The sequence below is a fragment of the Schistocerca piceifrons genome, chromosome X, assembly GCF_021461385.2.
Source record: "Schistocerca piceifrons isolate TAMUIC-IGC-003096 chromosome X, iqSchPice1.1, whole genome shotgun sequence".
NCBI lineage: Eukaryota > Metazoa > Arthropoda > Insecta > Orthoptera > Acrididae > Schistocerca > Schistocerca piceifrons.
The window spans coordinates 841,831,180-841,853,051 of record NC_060149.1 but is presented as its reverse complement, the minus strand read 5'-3'; the positions used below and the strand labels follow the sequence as shown (position 1 = coordinate 841,853,051).

The following is a 21,872-nucleotide window of genomic DNA, read 5'->3' as shown; positions in this document are numbered from 1 at the left end:
AGCATCACCATCGTTCGAGATGCCCCAGCGAGAGCTGGGCCCCCCTCGCAGGCCCGGTTTCTCAGGAGGCTGGTTCACCTGTGGTCGTCCCTTCTCCATCATCCCCGCCACTGGGTCTTGCCCCTCCAGAGGTGGAACAGGATCCGGAGTTCGACAGCTTGTCGCCCGTTCTGTCCCGGGCTCCGGTTGTGGGATGACGGGGGCCCCTTCGTGTGGGTCACTTCCAGCCGTATTCGTAGGTTCCGGCTCGAGGGTTGGCAGATCCCCTCGACTCCGGCCTTCCAATGGATGTGGAGGTCATCGCTCCTGCCCAACGCTCCACCTTCCGACGCAGTGGATCACAGTGGCTTCACCCCCTGAAGGAGGAGGAGTGCAGTAGCCACCAGAAAGATTGCGGGAGGCGCACATCGGCACGGCACGGCACGTCACGGACGGTAGTTGCCGCAAGTAGAGTCCCGTCCACCAGAGGGCACGCGAGAATTCGGATGCGACCTCTGCCGGCATAACAAGAACAACAACTCCGGCAGCACAGGCCGTGCCCAGTTAGTTAACATCGGGCATGCCTAGGACACAGTCCCAGTCTACACTAAGTGAAGTGTGACATAAACGTGAACAGTGTTACTACAATATCAATGATAAGATTTACTGATGACATAGCTATTCTCAGTGAATTCCTGTATAGAATGTACTGTCAATGAGTACAGAATAAGGACTGAGAGTAAATAAAAAAAAGATGAAAGTAATGAGAAGTAGCAGAAATGAGGACAGCGAGAAACTTAATGTCAGGATTGGTGATCACGAAGTAGATGAAGTTAAGGAACTCTGTTACCTAGCCAACAAAATAACCCATGGTGAGTGTAGCAAGGACATAAAAAGCAGACTAGCACTCGCAAGAAGGGCATTCCTGCCAAGAGAAGTTTGCTAGTATCAAACACAGGCTTTAATTTGAGGAAGAAATTTCTGAGAATGTACGTTTTGAGCACAGCATTGTACAGTAGTGAGACATGGACTGTGGGAAAACCAGAACAGAAGAGAATCAAAGCATCTGAGATGTGGTGCTACAGAAGAGTGTCAAAAATTAGTTGGACAAATAAGGTGAGGAATGAGGAGGTTCTCTGGGGAATTGGTGAGCACAGTAATAGACAGAAAACACTGTCAAGAAAAAGAGACAGTATGGTAGGCCATCTGCTAAGACATCACAGAACAACTTTAATGGTGCTAGAGCGAGCTGTAGACAGTAAAAATTGTAGAGGAAAACAGAGATTGGAATACATCCAGCAAATAACCAAGGATGTAGGTTGCAAGTGGTACCGTGAGATGAAGAGGTTGGCACAGGAGAGGAATTAATGGTGGGCTGCATCAAACAAGCCAGAAGACTGATGACTAAAAAATAAATAAATAAATAAGTTAATTAATTAAATAAAAATTCTAAGTGCTTGCAAAAAATAATTTACTTTATTTACTTACTTGGATCTCTAACAAGCTGAACTCCTATCATAAGACGACGATATTCACTTGGTGTAAGATACTGTGTTCCACGGTTAGCCACCTGGGTCAATGCAAGATCAGCCATGACTTGTTTAACTCTTGATGCTTTCACATAGTGTGAGATCTTTAAATAAAATGAAACAATATGAGTTAGACCAAAAAAAGTAAGAAAATTTGACAAATTAAATATAAAAATTGTCTCTCAAAGCATATCAGACAGCAAGTAGAATTTGCTCACAATGAAAAAAGTGTCTTGACTCAGAAATACATGAGACATACTGCAATATAAAAGTACCAAAAAAAACACTGCAGTGTGAATGAACTGTGGTCCACTAACTCTATGGCTTCAACACAAAATATTTATATATGATAGGTTTAATGAAGTCAAAACAGTTAGTACAATTAAATTCTAGAATTTGCATTGAAAGAGAGTTGAACTTCTAATAGTGTATATGCAATATATGGCAAAGTTCATGCAATGTGTATGGATTACACTACTTAATAGTAGCATATTTTCACCACCATGTCCTCTTTTAATGTGATGGAAACAACATTAGGTGGTTCTCTGTGTCCTGGTAAGGACTGTCCATAATTATTCATGACATACAAACAGCCTAATTACAAATAAATCATTCAGTTTATATCATGTTAAAAATGATGAGATTTTTTAATTATTTTAATTTTTGAAAATGTGTGAAGTTAAGAGCATCAATGATGTGCCTGCTTCAAACTTTATTAAAAAGAGAAAATAATGTTACTTTATAGAATTAGTATGTGAACACTTGAGAAGAACGAATGTAAAACTGAAAGGGTTTGACAAATGCACGGATTAAATGTATGTAATCAATAGATGCAAGCTCAAAAAAAAAAAAAAAAAGCACATAGTTTGCAACCAAAATATTCTGTCAGTCTATTGGGATAAAAGTTCTGTCATCCCAGCTGAAAGAACAATAAAGACGTTGGCCTGAAATGCTGTACGAAAACTGAACAATCTGAATCAAGATGGCACATGAGTATTTGACAATGTCTATATCTATACGCTGCAAATCATGGTGAAGTGCATGGCAGTTTTGTAAAGATTCAATATCTTAACAACTTTGCCAATCTTAACCACTTTACCAATCCATTTGGTAGATAAGACGAGTTTTGGCTATCAGCAAATTCAGAAGGTACATACAGACAAGTACATTAAAGATTGATTTTTTTCAACTCACAGGTGTTTGTTACAAAAATGTTGAATAATCTATGCACCAAAAACATGAAAGAAGAAAGAAAATAAATATAACACGAAGATTTACCTCATTAAAAGTCAAGGAGCAGTTTTTGAACAAGATATTATGGAATATCTTCTAAGTTCCATTATATTTCTAATTGAGTGATCACAAATGCACGAAAAAATTAATTGCATCCATGTGCATAGTCATATGAGCAGCCATTCCTTCTCACACTATCAAGACCTAAGATGATTTAGTAACATTGTTCAAAGCACATACATTCCACCACATTAGTGTGTTTTGCAAATGATAGGTGTACATTAAAGCTACAGAATGAACAAACAAAACTATTAAAAAACTTAAGAAATCTTCAACATAAATACCTTGCCAAAGTAGTTGCCATCTTTGGCAACAATAAAATATATATGAAACATGTACTATAGAATCTGTAATATACTCTTTCAATATGATTACAGATATGCATACCTTAGATCCAATTGTCAGTTGAGCAGCATAATACAATGTCTGCTCCACTGTAATTGCAGGAAGAAGGTCACACTTATGAGTAACATATCCGCAACTTTGCTGAAACAATCTTAATGACATTGGCATTCCATTCAATAATATCTGCCCCCTAGTAGGACCTTGGGCACGCCGTGAAATCACCTCCAACAATGCACGTTTTCCACTTCCTTCAACAAAAATAAAAAGCTATTGGCTAATGGATTCTTTATTGTAATTGTGCCATTTTCAGGAGAAAATTTTTTTTTTTTTTTTTTTTACCTTTAGACCCAAGAACTGCGAGAACTTCTCCACCATGAACCTCGAGTGACACATCTTTCAAAATAATACCTGTCTTCACATTGCCCATAAGTCTTTGCATGCAGGTACCTGGTTCCACCTGGAATAATTATAAGAATCTAACTAAAAACAATGTGACAAAATCAGCAGAATGTACTTAAAATTACATAAATCAACAACAAAGTAAAAATAAAGAAGTATTTTGTAAGAGCTTTTATTCTACTTTTCCATTTGTCACCACTTACAGCACTTTTCATCCTATAATTATGAGGTAACATACTATGTTTTACTGTATTATTTGTTCAGTTTTCCCTTCAATATTTTCTTTGGAAGTTTGAGATGATGTAAATTCAAGTGTGAAGAATGTGTTTCACAGTCTTACTGTGACAAAAAATGCAATCTAGACTCTAATTACAAAAAAAACTTAGCTTACCAAGTTTCGCTACAATTAGTAAGTAAGTGTATTCACTCATACCTGTGGGAGATGAGCAGATAGCAACAAAAAGATCCATTGTAAAATGCCCCCCCCCCCCCCCCCCCAAAGACTTAATAGCCAACACAATTGATGTGTAGGCCCCAAAAACTAGACAATTTATGATGAACTGGGAAAGGCAAAGTTATGTTGCATACATTTGACCATCAACTGATTAACTGTGCTCCATATTTAAAAAAATAGTTTGAGGTGAAAAAAGAAAATGATATACATAGTCTTGTTGATTTTAAACATTTCCTTTGTCAAAGCTGCTATAGCTAGCATCACCTTTAAGTGCATTAACAAATTTTGGAGCGATACATTTTGTGTTAGGAATGTATTCTCTCTTCCTACATTAATATTGGGTGCCTGAAAGGACACTACTGAGCTGCCAGAACTGTTACTCTCTAGTTGGGTGCATATTTACCATCATCATCTCTATGGTTTGGATTTTTGGTGAAGCAGAACACCTTCTGTACTCAAAGAAGCTTCAACACCAACTCCAAAAGCAAGTTAATATGTTCTTTCTCCAAAACCCAAGGCATTCGTCTCTATTAATGTGTGCTTGTCTAAGAGCCTGCTTCATGTTTCATTCCTCATAAAATTTACAATACTTTTTTGACTGATGCCATTCCCTGTATTTACACACTCCATTCCTTTTGCCTTGCCATCTTTTGCAATCTTAAAATATTTATCAGACACTTGAAGAGTACATTCACATACAAATGACATAACAAACAATTATTATTGTAGATCATACAACTATCCTTCCGCTTAAAAGTATCTAATGAGTGAGGAAACACAGAATATTGCATTCAATATTGTCCCAGAGTTTCAATAGTTACAAAACACTGAACCAGCACAATACTTCCTTTAAGTCATGATATTAGATTCTCTCTATACATATTGATTCCCACACCACTCAGGGTTGTCTCCTGCTGTCTAAACATTCCTTGTTGCTGTGTCTCCTGGCTACCATCTGCAATATGGCCACCAACCACACAATCGTGTACCGCGGGTTGCTACAGCACTGACCTGTTAATGACGCTTCTTCTGGAGATCAGATGAAAACAGTCTGCATCAACAGACACACACTGGGTTGTTTTCAACTGAACCTCCAGCAGCAACCATGGTACTGTGTACCACCAAACTCACTGCTAGCAACATAGGCATTGCCACAAATGGACTGCCATCACGGCACTATCTCCTTCAGCAAGTCACCTGCCTCCACCAGTATCCTTCCAATGAGCAAGTATTTAGGTCACTGTCCAACTGCTCTGGAACCAATTCAAACTCTGGACTTATGTTGGCTGCACCTAGCAACTCATCAATCAGGGTTCATATCGGTGAGCCAACAAAGAGTATATCACTGCAGCATCCATGGACTGAAACCATCCTGACGCTACCGCAACACTGGATCTCACCTTCTCTGCCCTCAAGCTCACTGCCTCAATGGACTTCATCTTCAGTCCTTCCTCTAACATCTTACTGCTCTTCATCAACCGTAGCCTCACAAACCTCATTTCTGAAGTATATTTAAGTGCAACATAAGAGATCAACTTTCAGTGTGAAACAAATACTGCACACTGATGCCATAAGGAAACTGTCATTGAATTCCATTTCTTAGACTTAATAAATGTACAGCAATTGATCTTTGCTACCAGGTCACTTAAGTCATACGACATCCTTCCTGTCGGTCATGAACACCACAATGACAACAAGTATAATTGGCTTATGGTTTACATCCCAATAGTGACCAGTGTCCACAGTGTGATTTTGTACTTGACCAGAGTAGTCTTCCATACCTGTTCCCCACTTCAGACTGATGGAGCGTACCCTCTGCCATGCACTTCACAGTGGTTTGCAGAGTATGAATGTAGATACAGCTCTTTTTTTATCCGCATATCACCACATACTGTCTCTCTTTCAGTATGGCACTGTAGTCCTCTGATATCTTGTCGCAGCCCTTGCTTTGCTTACTATGCCTGCAACATCACTCTGAGCTTCTCTTATATAAGTTAACCTACCCAGATGCTGCCCTCGCCCAGGCACTGATGACAGACCACTGCTACCTCAAGAATACAGTGACGCGATGGAGCCATGACCAGTATTTTTCACACAGCTGGAATGGAATTTCACGTCCTCTGTTCCCATGGTGAAGCTCAGCAATGAGCTTTTCCCTTCGCCTACTCGGGTCTTCTTCTTCTTCTTCTTCTTCTTCTTCTTCTTCTGTAGTGCTACAGTCCTTCGTGAGCCTTAGCTCTTTCAACAATTTTCCACCACATTTCTCAGTTATTTGCTGCTCTTTTCCACCCCCAGACTCCCATACTGATGAGATCCACTATCATGTCATCAATTCATCTTCTTCTAGGTCTCCCTTTTCGTGCAGCTGAATGGATCACACCTTTCATCATTTTCTTTGGAATTCTATCCTCTGCCATACTCTCCATGTGCCCTAGCCATCGTAATCGCTGCGATTTTGCAAATTTTACTATGTCGTTACCTTGTATTAACAGTTTTTTTGGTGTTGCAGGGTATTCTCAAGCCTTCTTCCTCCCTTTTGAGATACAGATTTTGCGTAGTATTTACCACTCATAGGTTCTTACGGAATTTTTGTCATGCTCTGTCACTGTCCATATCTCTGACCCATATGTGATAACGGGGTGGCCTAGGGAGTTATACACTGAAGGGCCAAAGAAACTGATACACCTGTTTAATGTCATGCAGGGCCCCTGTGAGCATGCAGAAGTGCCACAACACACCATGGTATGGACTCGACTAATATCTGAAGTAGTGCTGGAGGGAGCTGACACCATGAATCCTGCAGGACTACCCATAAATCCATAAGAGTACAAGGGGGTGGAGATCTCTTGTGAACAGCACATTGCAAGATATCCCGCATATGCTTAATTATGTTCATGTCTGGGGAGTTTGGTGGCCAGCGGAAGTATTTAAATTCAGGAAAGTGTTCCTGGAACCACTTTGTAGCAGTTCTGGACATGTGGGGTGTCACATTGCACTGCTGGAATTGCCGAAGTCCTCCGGAATGCACATTGGACGTGAATGGATGCAGGTGATAACACAGGATGCTCACGTATGTGTCACCCGTCAGAGTCATATCTAGACATAACAGGGGTACCATATCACTCCAACTGCACACACCCACACCATTACAATGTGTCCACCAGGTTGAAGAGTCCCCTGCTGACAGACTTGGTCCATGGACTCAAAAAGGTTGTCTCCATACCCGTACATGTCCATCTGCTTGATACAATTTGAAATGAGACTCGTCTGACCAGGCCTCATGCTTCCAGACATCAACAGTCCAATGTCAGTCTTGACAGGCCCAGGCGAGGCGTAAAGCTTTGTGTCATGCCCTCGGCTCTGAAAGCACTTATCAATGAATGTTTCATTGAATGGTTTGCACGCTGACATTTGTTGATGGCCCAGCATTGAAATCTGTAGCAATTTGCAGAAGGGTTGTACTTCTGTCACATTAGACAATTCTCTTCAGTCATCACTGGTCCTGTTCTTGCAGGATCTTTTTCCAACCACAGTGATGTCAGAGATTTGATGCTTTACTGGGTTCCTGATATTTACTGTACACTTATGAAATAGTTGTAAGGGAAAATCCCCACTTCTGACTCTGAGATGCTGTGGACCATCGCTCATTTGTTGACTATAACACCATGTTCAAACTTACTTAAATCTTGATAACCTGCCCTTGTAGCAGCAGTAACAGATCTAACAACTGCGTCAGACACTTGTTGCCTTATGTAGGCATTTCCGACCGCAGTGCTGTATTCTGATTACGTATAGCTTATGGGGTACTCAAATGCGTGGTCATCACCACCCGCAGAAAGTCCCAATTTTTACACAGTCCAATGCCATATTCTGCCTGTCTACATATCTCTGTATTTGAATACTAATTTCTTTGGCATTTCGGTGTATACTAGCAGTTTTGTTTTTCATACAGAATGGATATTTCTGAAAAGTTGCACATTTGCAAAGTAAGCTCTGTTTCCTGCATGTATTCTTTCCCTTATAGCCTTTCCAATCCTGTTATCTGTTGTTAGGGCTACTGAGCAGTTAAAAGAGGACACACCTTTGAAGCATTTCCCATTGACGTTTAGGTCTTTAGGGGTTGTTCTGGCCTCAGATTGTGACATTACCACATAATTTGTTTTGTATTCTTTTTTTTTTTTTTTTTGGTGGGGTTTAAGGGCGCTCAACTACTGAGGTCATTAGCGCCCAGTCACAGTTATTAGAGCACATGGAATCTAATAAAACTCAAGGGGAGAGGGAGACACCAGAAAGGCTTGACAAAGATGCAGATAAAATAAGTAAAAAAGTTAGATGTCTTCGGACAAGCCAGTCAAAGTTATAAAACGCAGAACACGAGCAGCTGCTCGAGCATCATCAGCTAAAATATCCGGTAAAGTAGATGGCAGGGACAGGACAACACGAGATTGACTAAAGCGGGGACACGACAATAAAACATGGCGCACTGTTAATGCCTGACCACAAGGGCACTGCGGGGCTGGGTCACTGGAGAGCAGGTAGCGGTGGCTAAACCGGCAATGCCCAATCCGCAACCTGGTCACCGAGATGGTCGGGAGGAGGTTGTCCAAGCAGTTGGGAGCGGTTTTACTGCCCGGAGCTTGTTTCCTTGGAGGGATGACCAAGCATCCCACCACAACGACACAAGCCTCTTACAAACATCCCCACGAACGTCAGATGATGGGACACAATGGGAGGCTGGCCGAGGCAGGAGGACTGCAGCCTTGACTGCAGCATCCGCAGCCTCATTCCCAGGCACTCCAACATGTCCGGGAACCCACAGAAAGCTGACAGGAGAACCATTATCAGCGAAAGAATGGAGGGACTGCTGTATCCGGTGAACCAAGGGATGGACCGGATAGGGAGCTCCAAGGCTCTGAAGAGCACTGAGTCAGTCAGAGCAGAGTACATACGATGAATGGCGGTGGCGGCGGGCATACTGAACGGCCTGATGGAGAGCAAAAAGCTCGGCCGTAAAGCTGGAACATTGGTTGAGGAGCCGGTATTTAAAGATGGCGGCCCCGACGACAAAGGCACAGCCGACACCATTGTCAGTTTTGGAGTCATCGGTGTAAATAAAGGTGTGACCGGCAAGTCGAGCACGAAGTTCGACAAACCGTGAGCAATACACTGCAGTCGGAGTACCCTCCTTCGAGAGTGAGCTGAGGTCGAGATAAATATGAACCGGAGCCTGGAGCCAAGGTGGTGTCGGGCTCTCACCCTCTCTGAAGGTGGTAGGGAGGGCAAAATCCAATTGTCGAAGCAGGCGACGGAAGCGGACTCCGGGGGGCAGCAGGGCAGACACATATAACCCGTACTGACGGTCGAGAGAATCGGCGAAGAAGGACTGGTAAGAGGGGTGGTCGGGCATAGACTACAGCCGGCAGGCATACCGACACAGCAGTACGTCGCGCCGGTAGGTCAATGGTAATTCGGCAGCTTCAGCATAAAGACTCTCGAAACGACTAGTGTAGAAGGCTCCGGTCGCAAGACGTAACCCCCGATGGTGGATGGAGTAGAGACGGCATAAGAGGGATGGCCGAGCAGACGAGTAGACGAAGCTCCCATAATCCAGCTTCGATCGGACTATGGACCGATACAAGCGAAGCAGGACAGTGCGATCCGCTCCCCAAGATGAACCACTAAGAACTCTGAGGACATTAAGGGAACGTGTACAACGGACCGCCAAATAAGAGACATGCGGAGACCAACACAGTTTCCTGTCCAACGTGAGCCCTAGAAACTTAGTTGTTTCCACGAATGGGAGAACAACGGGACCGAGATGTAAGGATGGCGGAAGGAACGCTTTATATCGCCAAAAGTTGATACAAACCGTCTTCTCTTCAGAGAACCGGAAGCCATTTGCCACGCTCCATGAGTATAGGCTGTCTAGACAATGCTGAAGGCAGCGCTCCAGGAGGCATGTTCTCTGGGCACTGCAGTAGATCGCGAAGTCATCGACAAAGAGAGAGTCTGAGACATTAGGTGGAATGCAATCCATAATTGGATTGATCACGATGGCAAAAAGGGCTACGCTCAAGACAGAGCCCTGAGGCACTCCGTTCTCCTGGAGGAAGACGTCGGACAATACAGAACCCACACATACCCTAAACTTTCAATCCGTTAAAAAGGAATCAATAAAAAGGGGCAGGCGACCGCGTAGGCCCCACCTGTGCATAGTGCGGAGGATACCTCCTCTCCAACAGGTATCATAAGCCTTCTCCAAATCGAAGAACACAGCTACCATTTGGCGCCTTCGCAAAAAGTTGTTCTTGATGAATGTCGACAAAGTCACAAGGTGGTCAACAGCGGAGCAGCGGCGACAAAAGCCGCATTGGACATTGGTAAGTAGCAGTCGAGATTCAAGAATCCAAACTAACCGAGCATGAACCATGCACTCCATCACCTTACAGACACAGCTTGTAAGAGAAATGGGGCGGTAACTAGAAGGAAGGTGTCTATCCTTCCCGGGTTTGGGTATAGGAACAACGACGGCATCACGCCAACGCATGGGGACCTGACCTTCGGTCCAGACGGATTGTAGGTACGAAGAAGGAAGCTTTTGCCCGCCGGAGAAAGGTGTGCCAGCATCTGAACGTGAATGGCATCTGGCCCCGGAGCAGAGGACCGGGACAGTGCAAGCGCACGTTCGAGTTCCCGCATAGTAAAGGGGGCATTATGAGTTTCCAGATTCAGCAAGTGGAATGAAGGTCGCCGAGCCTCTTCTGCCTCTTTCCTGGGAAGGAAGGCAGGGTGGTAATGGGCGGAGCTTGAAACCTCCGTCAAAAACCGGCCGAAGGCGTTGGAGACAGCCACAGGATCAACGACGACCTCATTACGTGACGTCAGGCCAGGTACCGAGGAGTGGGCCTTAATGCCCGACAGCCGGCGCAGGCCACCCCATACGACAGAAGAGCGGTAAAACTGTTAAAGGAGCTGGTGAAAGAAGCCCAACAAGCTTTTTTGCTGTCTTTGATGACTCTACGGCATTGCGCTCGGAGCCGTTTGTATCCAATACAATTCGCCAACGTAGGATGACGGTGAAAGGTGCATAAAGCACATCGTCGAGCACGGATAGCGTCTCTACAAGCCTCGTTCCACCAGGGGACGGAAATGCGATGTGAAGAAGAGGTAGTACGAGGAATGGAACGTTCGGCAGCATTGACGATAACAGCCGTGAGGTATTCGACCTGACTGTCACAACTGAGAAAATCGTGGTCCGGAAAGGTCGCCAGGGAGGAGTAAAGTCCCCAGTCAGCTTTCGGTATGTTCCAGCTCAAAGGACGTGGGGATGGGGTGTGGTGCAGGAGACGAACGACACAGGGGAAGTTGTCACTCGAATAGGTGTCAGAAAGGAAATACCACTCGAACCGATGGGCAAGAGTGGTAGAACAGATCGAGAGGTCCAAGTGGGAGTAGGTATGAGTACAGTCCGAGAGGAAAGTCGGGGCGCCGGTATTGAGGCAGACAAGATTGAGATGGTTGAAGACATCCGCCAAGAGTGAGCCTCTTTGACAGGATGCAGGAGAGCCCAAAGGGGATGATGGGCATTGAAGTCGCCAAACAATAAAAACGGCGGGGGAAGCTGAACAATCAGGTGCATCATGTCAGCCTGACTAACAGCGGATGACGATGGAGTGTAGATGGTAGAAACTGCAAAAGTAAAAGCAGAAAGAGTAATACGAACAGCTATTGCTTGGAGTGGGGTGGTCAATGGGATGGGATGGTAATAGACATCGTCCCGAACGAGCAACATGACCCCACCATGAGCTGGGATACCGTCCACAGGGGTGAGGTCATACCGCTCCGAGGTTTAGGGGGTAAAGGCTATACGGTCAGTCAGGCGCAACTTGGTTTCCTGGAGACCAAGGACGAGCGGACAGTGCAGGCGGAGGAGCAGTTGTAATTCCTCCCGATTAGATTGAATACCTCTTATGTTCCAATGTAACAAGGCCATCGCTAGTCAAAAAAGAGGGGGAACGAGACGGGGAAAGAGCTAGTCACCTCGACGGCCGCGGAGGGCCAGGTTTCGAGGGAACAACGCTACAACCGGCCAGCTGCGGCCGCTGTCCCTGCTTGTGTAGGAGGGGCAGCATCATTTGCTGACGAGAGGCCAGCTGAGCGCCTGGCAGCAGAGCGTCCCGGCGAAACTGAGGACGGCCGGGAGCAGCGACTCATGGATGGAGCGTCAGACGAAACGCGCCGGGGTGGAGAGGTGGATAGAGACTTCTTCTTGGAGGCCTTCTTGGAGGCCTTCTTGGAAGTCCGAGGAGGCACAGGGATGGTGGGCTGGACCTGAAGAAGGTCCTCACGCGCGGGGTCCGTTTTGGGATGCCGGACCTCGGAGGCTGGGGTCCGGAACGTTTCCCCGATGGACGCCTGAGAAGAGGATCGCTTCTCAGGCGGCGAGGGGGTGGGGGGTGGGGGGGGGGGGAGGAGGAGGAGGAGGAAGGGTGGCCCCTGGGGCAGAGGGGGCGGGGGCCACGGGGGAGGAGGATTTGGAAGGGAGGGATTTGGGAGGCGGAGGCAGAGACCCCGGTTGGGGGGAGGAGGCAGGGTAGGGGTGAGGATACCGCGGAAGGAGTGGACACAACTGAGGCAAACGAAGTGGTCAACGGCACGGGATGGAGGTGGTCATAATTCTTCCTGGCCTCAGAATAAGAGAGACGATCCAAAGTTTTGAGTTCTTGTATCTTCTTCTCCTTCTGATATGCGGGGCAGTCTGAGGATCTAGGCGAGTGGATGCCAGGACAATTAACGCACCGAGGTGGTGGGGTGCATGTATGTTCCTCACGAAGAGGACGTCCACAGTCACCACAAAGGGGCTCAGCCTCACACCGTGACGACATGTGCCCAAAGCGCAAACACCGAAAACAGCGCATAAGGTCGCACGTCGCAACGGTAGCACATCACCTTTACCTTCTCCGGGAGAACGTCCCCCTCGAAGGCGAGGATAAAGGCCCCGGTGTCGATGCGACGGTCTTTGGGGCCGCGCTGGACTCGCCGGACGAAATGCACGCCTCGGCGCTCCAGGTTGGCCCTGAGCTCCTCATCAGATTGCAGCAGGAGGTCCCGATGAAAAATAACCCCTTGCGTCCTATTTAGTGCCAGATGCGGGACAATGGACACTGGGATGTCCCCTAGGCGGTCGCACGCCTGGAGCGCCGCCTACTGTGTGGCGGAGGTGGTCTTTATAAGAACGGACCCGGAACGCATCTTACTGAGAGCCTTGATTTCCCCGAAGATGTCCTCAATGTGCTGAACAAAGAACATGGGCTTGGAGGTGGCGAACGTCCCCCCATCGGTTCGAGAACAGACCAAATAGCGGGGGAAGTACTTCGCCCCAAGCCAGCGGGCCTGTCCCTCCTCCCCGGGAGTGGCCAAGGGGGAAAGGGCAGGAGAACCAGAACCAGAACCAGAACCAGAGACAGTACCTTTGCTTTTGAAAGACTCGGCCACAGAGCGACCCGATACGTGTTGACGTTTCATCTGCGAAACGTCCGCCCCGATACCACCCACTCCAACCAGGGGCTCTCCCCACGGGCGCCACCCAGCCTCAGCAAGGGCCACCTGGCAGGATGACCGTTGCCGGGAGTCCTGATGCCCCAAGGAGACGTGCATCTACTCCTTGGCCGACGTGGGGAGGGTGCAGCTCAGGTATCGGCAGTACGATCCCTGTGTTGTCAGGGGGCTACAACCTAGAGGGTACATGACGACCCCACCACAACGGGCTGGCTGCCGTGCTGGATTTCTGGTGCCATGGAAAGCCCATCATGATCGTAGGTGCAGATGGGGACGCACTATGGGCGCAACTTGTACAACCCATCAGGCGTTTAGGCCCAATTTGAGGAATAGTGGGCATGGTTACAACGCCGGTACAATGCTGAGTGCCAAGGTCTTAGTGCACTGAGGACCAGTGGTACACCACGTAAGGCGTCCTTCCCCAAAAGGCTCGTACTTCTGTAGAATTTTGAAAAATGGAGGTCAAACCCCAAGGGGGACCATCACATGGAAGGCCGAAATGGTTGAAACTCCTTTTAGTCGCCTCTTACGACAGGCAGGAATACCTCGGGTCTATTCTTATCCTGGACCCGCAGTGGGATTGTTTTGTTTTCATTTACTATGAGGCCAATTTTTAAGGCTTTTGTTTCCATTGCCCAGTATGCTTCTTTGAGTTTATTGATATTTCTTCCTACTATAGCAGTTTCATCAGCATATGCACATATCTGGCTAGTTTTCATAAATATGGTGCCTCTTTTGTTGATTTTATTTGCTACACTAGGCAGGGCTATACTGAATAGGACAGTGGACAGTCTATCACCTTGCTTCACGCCTTTATTAAAGTCGAAATTTTCACTTGTTCTGCTAAGGACGTTTACTTTTGCTCATCTCTGTCATTGTCATTCCGATTAGTCTTATTAGTTTAGCACATATACCAACTTCTTTCAGTACTCTGTATAGTTCCTGCCGGTTTATGCTGTCAAAGGCTTGTTTGAAGTAGATGTACAGGAAATGCAGATCTATATCATATTCATAGAACTTCCATCATTTGTCTTATCACAAATATTTGATCAGTTGTTCCTCTGTCTGGTTGAAAGCCACGCTAATATTCCTCTAGTATGTCTTCTGGGCACTTCTGTATCCTTTCGTTTAATATACTTGTGAAGACCTTATAAGCTGTACTTAGGAGTGTTACACCTCTATAGTTTTCACATGCTGTTCTGTCCCCTTTCTTATAAATGGGGATTATTATTCCAGTTTTCCAATTATCTTGCATAGTTTCTGTTTCGTATATATCTGATATTAATGTGTGCAGTTCTTTTATTACAGGCTCACCACCAGGTTTTATTAATTCAGAGATTACGCTTTCTTCCCCAGGGGCTTAATTGTTTTTTGACTTAGGCACAACCTGGGAGACCCCTTTTAGTGTTGTCTTTCTTGCCTCATTGGCATCATTTTCTACTTCCAGCTCCACTCTTTCCTCCTGCGCAGCTGTCCCTTCACCTTCTAGGCTAGTGCTTAGTGTATCTTTGAAATACTCTGCCCATCTTCCCACTATCTATTCTTCCTCCCTTATAATTTTCCCATCTTCACTGAAACATGCCATCATTTTTGGCTGGAATCTGTTTATTTTACCTACAGTACGATAGAACTTGCTTATTTCACTCTGTTCCTTTAATTCTTTTAGCTCTTGAAACTTCTTGTTAATCCACTCTCTTTTCTTTCTCTTGCACATTCTGTTAGCCCTTCTCCTTAATTATCTATATTTTTCCACATGATTTCTGATTTCTCTCTGTAGCACTTTTGTTCTTGCCCTGTTCTTATCCTCTATTGCTGACCAGCAATCTTTGTCAAACCAACCCCGGGTTCTTCTGTTCCTTCTTATGACTATTATTTCTTTTCTAGCATCTTAATGGCTTTTTAAATCCTACTCCACCCTTCATCTACTCCTACTGCAGTCTCTTCATTGCTGAACTTCCTGCTTAATGTTACTTGGTATTTTTTTTCCTTCATCAGGGATTTTCAGTTTGTCAGTATTCCATTTCATCTTTTCTGTTCTGTTGCCATTTGTTAATGACAGTTTCTCTCTCGAGACTGGTTAGTCACAAAGTGGATTGAGTCACAGTTTGGTCCTCTGCAGCTCCATACATCCATAACTGATGTGGAGTGCAGTGACTAAAATATGGTCAATCTGATTAACTACTCCATTGACTGCAGACTTCCAAGTACCCAGACGGATCCTTTTGTGTGGGAAGCAGTACTTTTAATAATTGCATTTTTCCTTGCTGCAAATTTGCATAATAAGTCTCCATTCTTGTTGTTTTCTTTATGTAGTGAATATTTTCCACTAACTCCATACGAATGTTCATTCCTACCTACTTTTGCATTAAAATCTCCTATTACTAACATCAGGTCATATTTAGGTATCGTGCAGCATAGTTTTTCCAAGTCTTCATAGAACTGTTCTTTAATCATATTCTCTTTTTCCTCTGTTGGTGGATGTGCCTTAACTATTGATATATTCCTAAATTTCTACAACAACATATTTAAATTTTAAAATTTTATTGGCTATTTCTTTCATTTTTCCAGGTTGAAGCATTGTCCTCACATTCCATGATGGTACTGTCAGATCCTTTATCTGTTTCCTTTGCCAGTGTCTTGATACATGTTTTCCATCCAATTTCTGAGGCTTCTACTGAATTTCTGTAATATCATCATCATCATAATCATCAATTATTAATTACTATTATTATTTTATAGTATGGGGTTATTAGCCCCATGTCCAATCCACAACCTGGAGGACCAGGATTTGTATTAGGTTTACTCCTCTAGGGAAGCTGGCTTCACTATGCCTCTAGATCCCTCACTGCCCAATGTTGTGGGACACACTCCCAGAGGACACCACCTTATAGGCACCTTCAGTGTCCAACAGGATGGCTTGTGTACTTCCTTGTTCTGCCTATTCCTCCAATTTTCCATGCTGATTCACACACTACACATTCCATGTCATCTTTCCTACCACACCTCAGCTCCTTGACAGTCTTCACCAGCACTATTGTCTCCTGCACCACACCACAGACTCCACACATTTCCAGGCTGGCTCTCGCAAGCCACCCATCTCTTGTTATGCCCACACACGACTCAGCCTTGTCAGGTCCCTTATGCATGATTCTATGAGATCTCTCATGCTTTTCCTATCATTCTGCTCTCATTCCTCCTGGAAAGGTCACACACCTCATACTCTTGCATACCCTCATGCTGGTGGCACTGCATGGAGCCACAGGGATTACAGCTGTTTCTCATCTGCATACCATCCTCAGGCCACCAGTTGGATGTCCCTCAATCTCATGTTGTGCACACCTGGAAATTGACACAAAACCAGACCAAACCATATCCTGTCTCTGTCGCAACCTCCGGCCACCCATCTGACCTTCCATGAAAATGAAATTGTACCTCCATCACTGCAGCCAGTAGCCAGTTCGGCCTTCCCAGATGATGACATCACATTTCCAGTCACTGCCCCTGGTGGCCAAGTTGATATCAGACGACGACCCTGCACATCTCTTTTTCAGTTTCATTCCTACTGCCTCCCAGACCCTGGGGCACCTCCTCCCTTTGGAGACTACATAATCTTTAAGATGATTATGCCATCTCTCCCTTAACCTAGGGCCAAATGAGTGTGTGTGTGTGTGTGTGTGTGGGGGGGGGGGGGGGGGGGCGCCAGAATTCATGCCAACAATATCAAGAACTGAATTGGGCTGCAGCCACACTACATGTTTTTGCACGCTGTGGGTGCCTTCATGCCAAAGAAATGTATTGGGGAGCATTCTTTCTGAATTTTTTTTCTCACAATGGGTGCCATTTTTTTCACAGGGGGTACTTTCCATACGTGAGAGATATGCGTTGCATTTTTATGATCTGTGTGGGGGAGATGGCTTTCCAGGAAGAATGGTGGTACAGGATAACTATGAATCTGTTACCTGTAACAGCAGTGCAGTGACTGATAATTTACCTAAGTTCTGCTTTTATGTGTTTCTTGCACTATTTACTTTGGTTAGTGTCTAATTGTGTATTTTGTACAGCATTAGCATGTTTCATAAATAATGCACAATGTATCACCATTGATTTGACAAGTGCGCTGCAGAAGAGTCGATATAACTTTGTGAAATGACCTATATGCATGTTCCTTGTGACATAGCTGGGTACAGGAACTGGGGACTCGGCTGCTCACTGTTCAGTTTGCAGACAGGTTATAAAACCCTGGCATCACTGTCATTGTAGTAGTCTTGTTGTACCTTATAAAGTGTGAAATGCAGTGTCTGGATAGTGAAGCAATTATAATGGAAGTGCAGAAACATCTATGGCTTCACAACATGCAGAACAAAGGCTACAAAAATAGAAATAAAGAGAGATAATCAGAGCAAGCAGTTACAGAGATTGTTCTGGGAGTAAAGTGCAATGGAATGGATGGCAAGCAAAAATCAGATCTTTGTGTGTACTGACAGTAAATATCAATTAGAAGAATCATGACTGGCAGTAGAAAAGTTATTTCATAAACAAACCTGTAAAATTATTTCATTTTAAGTAGAATCTATAAAACAAGTAGCAAGTAGTTATATAAATCTGTAACACTTTTATTCATAATCTTTTAGAGATAGAAGCAGAGAAAAGGTGGAAAAACGTGAAAAATCTGTATATGAAAAACCAAGGAAGTAGTGGTGATTCTGCTACATACAGCAGACCATACGTACTTTACAAGCAGGTGTCTTTCCTTGAAGGAGTGTTTCAACGAAGGACACAAGGGAGACTTATCCATTAATGCCTGCATACAAAATCAGTTCACTAGTAAGCTGTAATAGCTGTTTCAGTTGGTTTAATATCAAGCATATTTCATTAAATTAGATAAAAACATTATTTTTCAGAACTGGTGGGGAAAATTAACACTACTGAATGTGTTCAGAGGAGAGAGTATGTACTTGCACCCGAGCCTCTAGAGAAAGAAAGTACACTGAGGCCAAAATCTGAGATGATGAAATACGATTTGTTCAAGGAGGAAAATAGTAAATCTGCTCAGATGTTTCTGATTTCAGAATGAGATTTTCACTCTGCAGTGGAGTGTGCACTGATATGAAACTTCCTGGCAGATTAAAACTGTGTGCCAGACCGAGACTCAAACTCAGGACCTTTGTCTTTCATGGGCAAGTCCTCTACCAACTGAGCTACCCAAGCATGACTCACGACCCTTCCCCACAGCTTCAATTCTGCCAGTGCCGAGTTCGAGTCTCGGTACGGCACACAGTTTTAATCTGCCAGGAAGTTTCAGATATTTTCTGATGTTTAAGCTTTATGTGGTTAGGAAACAAACTGCAGGACAAACTAGATTTTCAATTGAAATTCATTTAACTTTCACAGTTATACATAATTTCCACATCTTCCTCTTGACAGTCTTACCAAGTGGTAGCACTTTCATAGTTAATCAGCTTTCTGCACAACACAGTGAAAGGAGTTTTCACAGTGTACCAAACAACAGGTAGAACATTTTCTCACCCTTTTTGATTTGTAATTATAAATTCTGTAAATTGTTGGAGTTCTAAGATTTTTAAGAGTCGCAAAAACTTATTTTAATTACTGTTTTTGTGTAAACTGACACAAAGAATAAAAATTTAAAAAATACAATAATGTTACTGTGGGTTTTTCTTCTGTGCTGATACATTCCCATACGGTCATGTTCCTTTTAGAAATTCCATCTTTAATCACGCTCAAATGCATTTCAAATGAGTTAACAGACATCCTATAGTATTCAAAAAAATTATCTGGATTTGCCTTCAGTTTGTCCTGTACAAACACAAACTTTCCCTTTGTTGGTCTCTTGCTTAATATCAAATGAGTCCTGCATCTTTTCACACTGCCATTTCTGGCACCAGTGGTCAACTATTGCTGCACACCATGCAAGGACCGCATTCTGATTTAATGAAATTCTACTAATAGTTGACACAATCAGCACACAGCAACTGCTGTTGCAGTGCTCACTGATGCACTACTGATGGTTTGTTTTGTTTTGATTTATGGCACAAAAAAACTGGGGTCATACGCGCCCAAGTCAAAACTATGGAACACAAACACAGAGAGTAGTTAAACAACTATATGTCAGTCCCAATTGACAGACTAAAAGGTAGTTAAAAACAGGCACGTAGAAAAAGGGCTAAAAATACACCATACAGAAACAGAGGTCCAAAACTAAAAATTAAATGGCCTTTGCCATATTTCTTCAGCATAAAAAGTGAAACGCGGTTGACAGCCTGCGCGGCATTCGCTGAAACAGCTGATAAATCAGACGGCAAACCAAAGCTGGAACGTAAATGGTTAAAAAAAGGGTATTCTATCAGGAAGTGGTGGACAGTTAAAATTTGGGCGCAATGTTTACAAAGTGGTGGAGTAGCACCACTTAGCAAGGGACAATGGCTAAAAAGGCGGTACCCAACACGCAGCTGAGTTAAAATAATCTCCTCCCGGTGGGAGGGCCAAGAGGAGGTCGTCCAAGGCCCTGGGAGAGGCTTAATAAGCTGAAGCTTATTCCTGTGAAGGGAGGATCATTGGCGATGCCAAAGGGACACCACCTCCTGACACGCGGCAATGCAGAGATCATCGGAGGGAATATAGGTACTTGCGGGCTGAGGTACGAGGACTGCAGCCTTGCAGCAGCGTCAGCAGCCTCGTTTCCCAGCAGACTAACATGACCAGGAACCCACAGAAATATCACACTGGCTCCACCATGAGCGAACAAGTGACAGATTTCCTGGACCCGCTGCACTAAGGGATAGACATTGAAGGGCGATGAGCGAGTCTGGGCAGGGGGGACAATCAAAAATGCTGTGTCGCTGGATGTACTCCATGGCCTGATACAGGGCAAAGAGTTCAGCTGTCAATACTGAGCAGTGTGCCGGAAGCAGATATCAAAAGACATGGGTGCCAATGACGAAAGCACACCCGACCTCACAGTCAGTCCAAGAGCCATCAGTGTATACAAAGGTACTATCGCAAAGTTCCATGCAAAGGTAGTGAAACTGAAGGTGATAGACCATGGCTGGGGTAGTGTCCTTAGGAAGCGAATGAAGGCCAAGGTTAACATGGGCTGCTTCAAGAAGTGAAGGGTTCACACCCACTGGGAAAGCTGCAGGTAGTGTAAAGGTAAGCCGCTGTCGCAAGTGCAGAAAGTGGACTCCAGGAAATAAGAAAGAAGAGAGATGAGCCCCGTACTGATGATCAAAGGAATCATCAAAGAAGGAGGTATAGGAGGAGTGGCCACGCATGACAGACAAACGGCATACATACCTGCTGAGGAGAAAGTCACGTTGGTAGGACAGTGGTAGTTCAGCAGCTTCAGCATACAGACTCTCAACCGGGCTGATGTAAAAGGCACCCGTGGCCAAACGGATGCCACGATGGTGAATAGTGATGAGACGGTGTAAGAGGGCTGGGCGTGCAGACGCATAAACAAAGCACCCATAGTCAAGTTTTGAACGGACAAGGGACTGGTACAAACGGAGGAGGGTGGTTCGATTGGCATCCCAAGAAGTACCATTGAGGACATGTAGGACACTGAGGAACTGCATACAGCGGGCTGCCAGGTACGATACACAGGAGGACCAAGAGTGTTTCCAATCGAGCATGAACCCCAGGGTTTTTGTAGTTTCAACAAACGGAAGGCCAACACGCCCAAGATCTAGAGATGGTGGGAGAAACCATCTGCATCACCAGAAATTCATAATTCATACAGACAGTTTTGTCAGTGGAAAAGCAAAAGCCGATGCTCCAGAAGTAAAGACAATCAAGACAGTGCTGAAGACTCTGCTCAGCGAGACAGGTCCATGGAGAACTGCAATAAATGGCAAAATCGTCAACAAAAAGGGAGCCGGAGATGCCTGGCAGGAGACATTCCATTATGGGGTTAATGACCGTAGCAAAGAGGACGATGCTGAGGACGGAATGCTGATGCACACCATTTTCCTGGATAAAGGTGTCCAACAAGGCAGAACCCACACGCACCTTGAAAACTCGGTCTTGTAAAAATGCCCAAAGGAAATAGGGCAGGTGCCCATGGAAGCTCCACGTGTAAAGAGTACAGAAGATACCAGTTCTCCAGCAGGTGTTGTAGGCCTTCTCCAAATCGAAAAACATGGCCACATCTGGAATTTCCACAGAAAACGATTCATGACATGGGTGGACAAACTAACAAGATGGTGAACTGCAGAATGTCGCTCTCAAAATCCACACAGTGCATTCGTTAGTAAATGGCGATACTTAAGCCACCACACCAGCGGGGCATGAATCATACG

The 21,872-nt window shown here is 44.9% G+C and overlaps 1 protein-coding gene across 1 annotated transcript in view; it reads right to left on the bottom strand.

Annotated features, from left to right (window-relative positions):
- LOC124721978 (ATP-binding cassette sub-family G member 5) overlaps nt 1-21,872 on the bottom strand; it is a 138,310-nt gene that overhangs the window by 101,703 nt on the left and 14,735 nt on the right. Inside the window, exons 2-4 of the mRNA XM_047247146.1 lie at nt 3,486-3,603; nt 3,189-3,394; nt 1,468-1,612 (exon numbers count right to left, since the gene is read on the bottom strand). Of these exons, the coding sequence (XP_047103102.1) occupies nt 1,468-1,612; nt 3,189-3,394; nt 3,486-3,603 (469 nt within the window). The remainder of the gene's footprint in view (nt 1-1,467; nt 1,613-3,188; nt 3,395-3,485; nt 3,604-21,872) is intronic.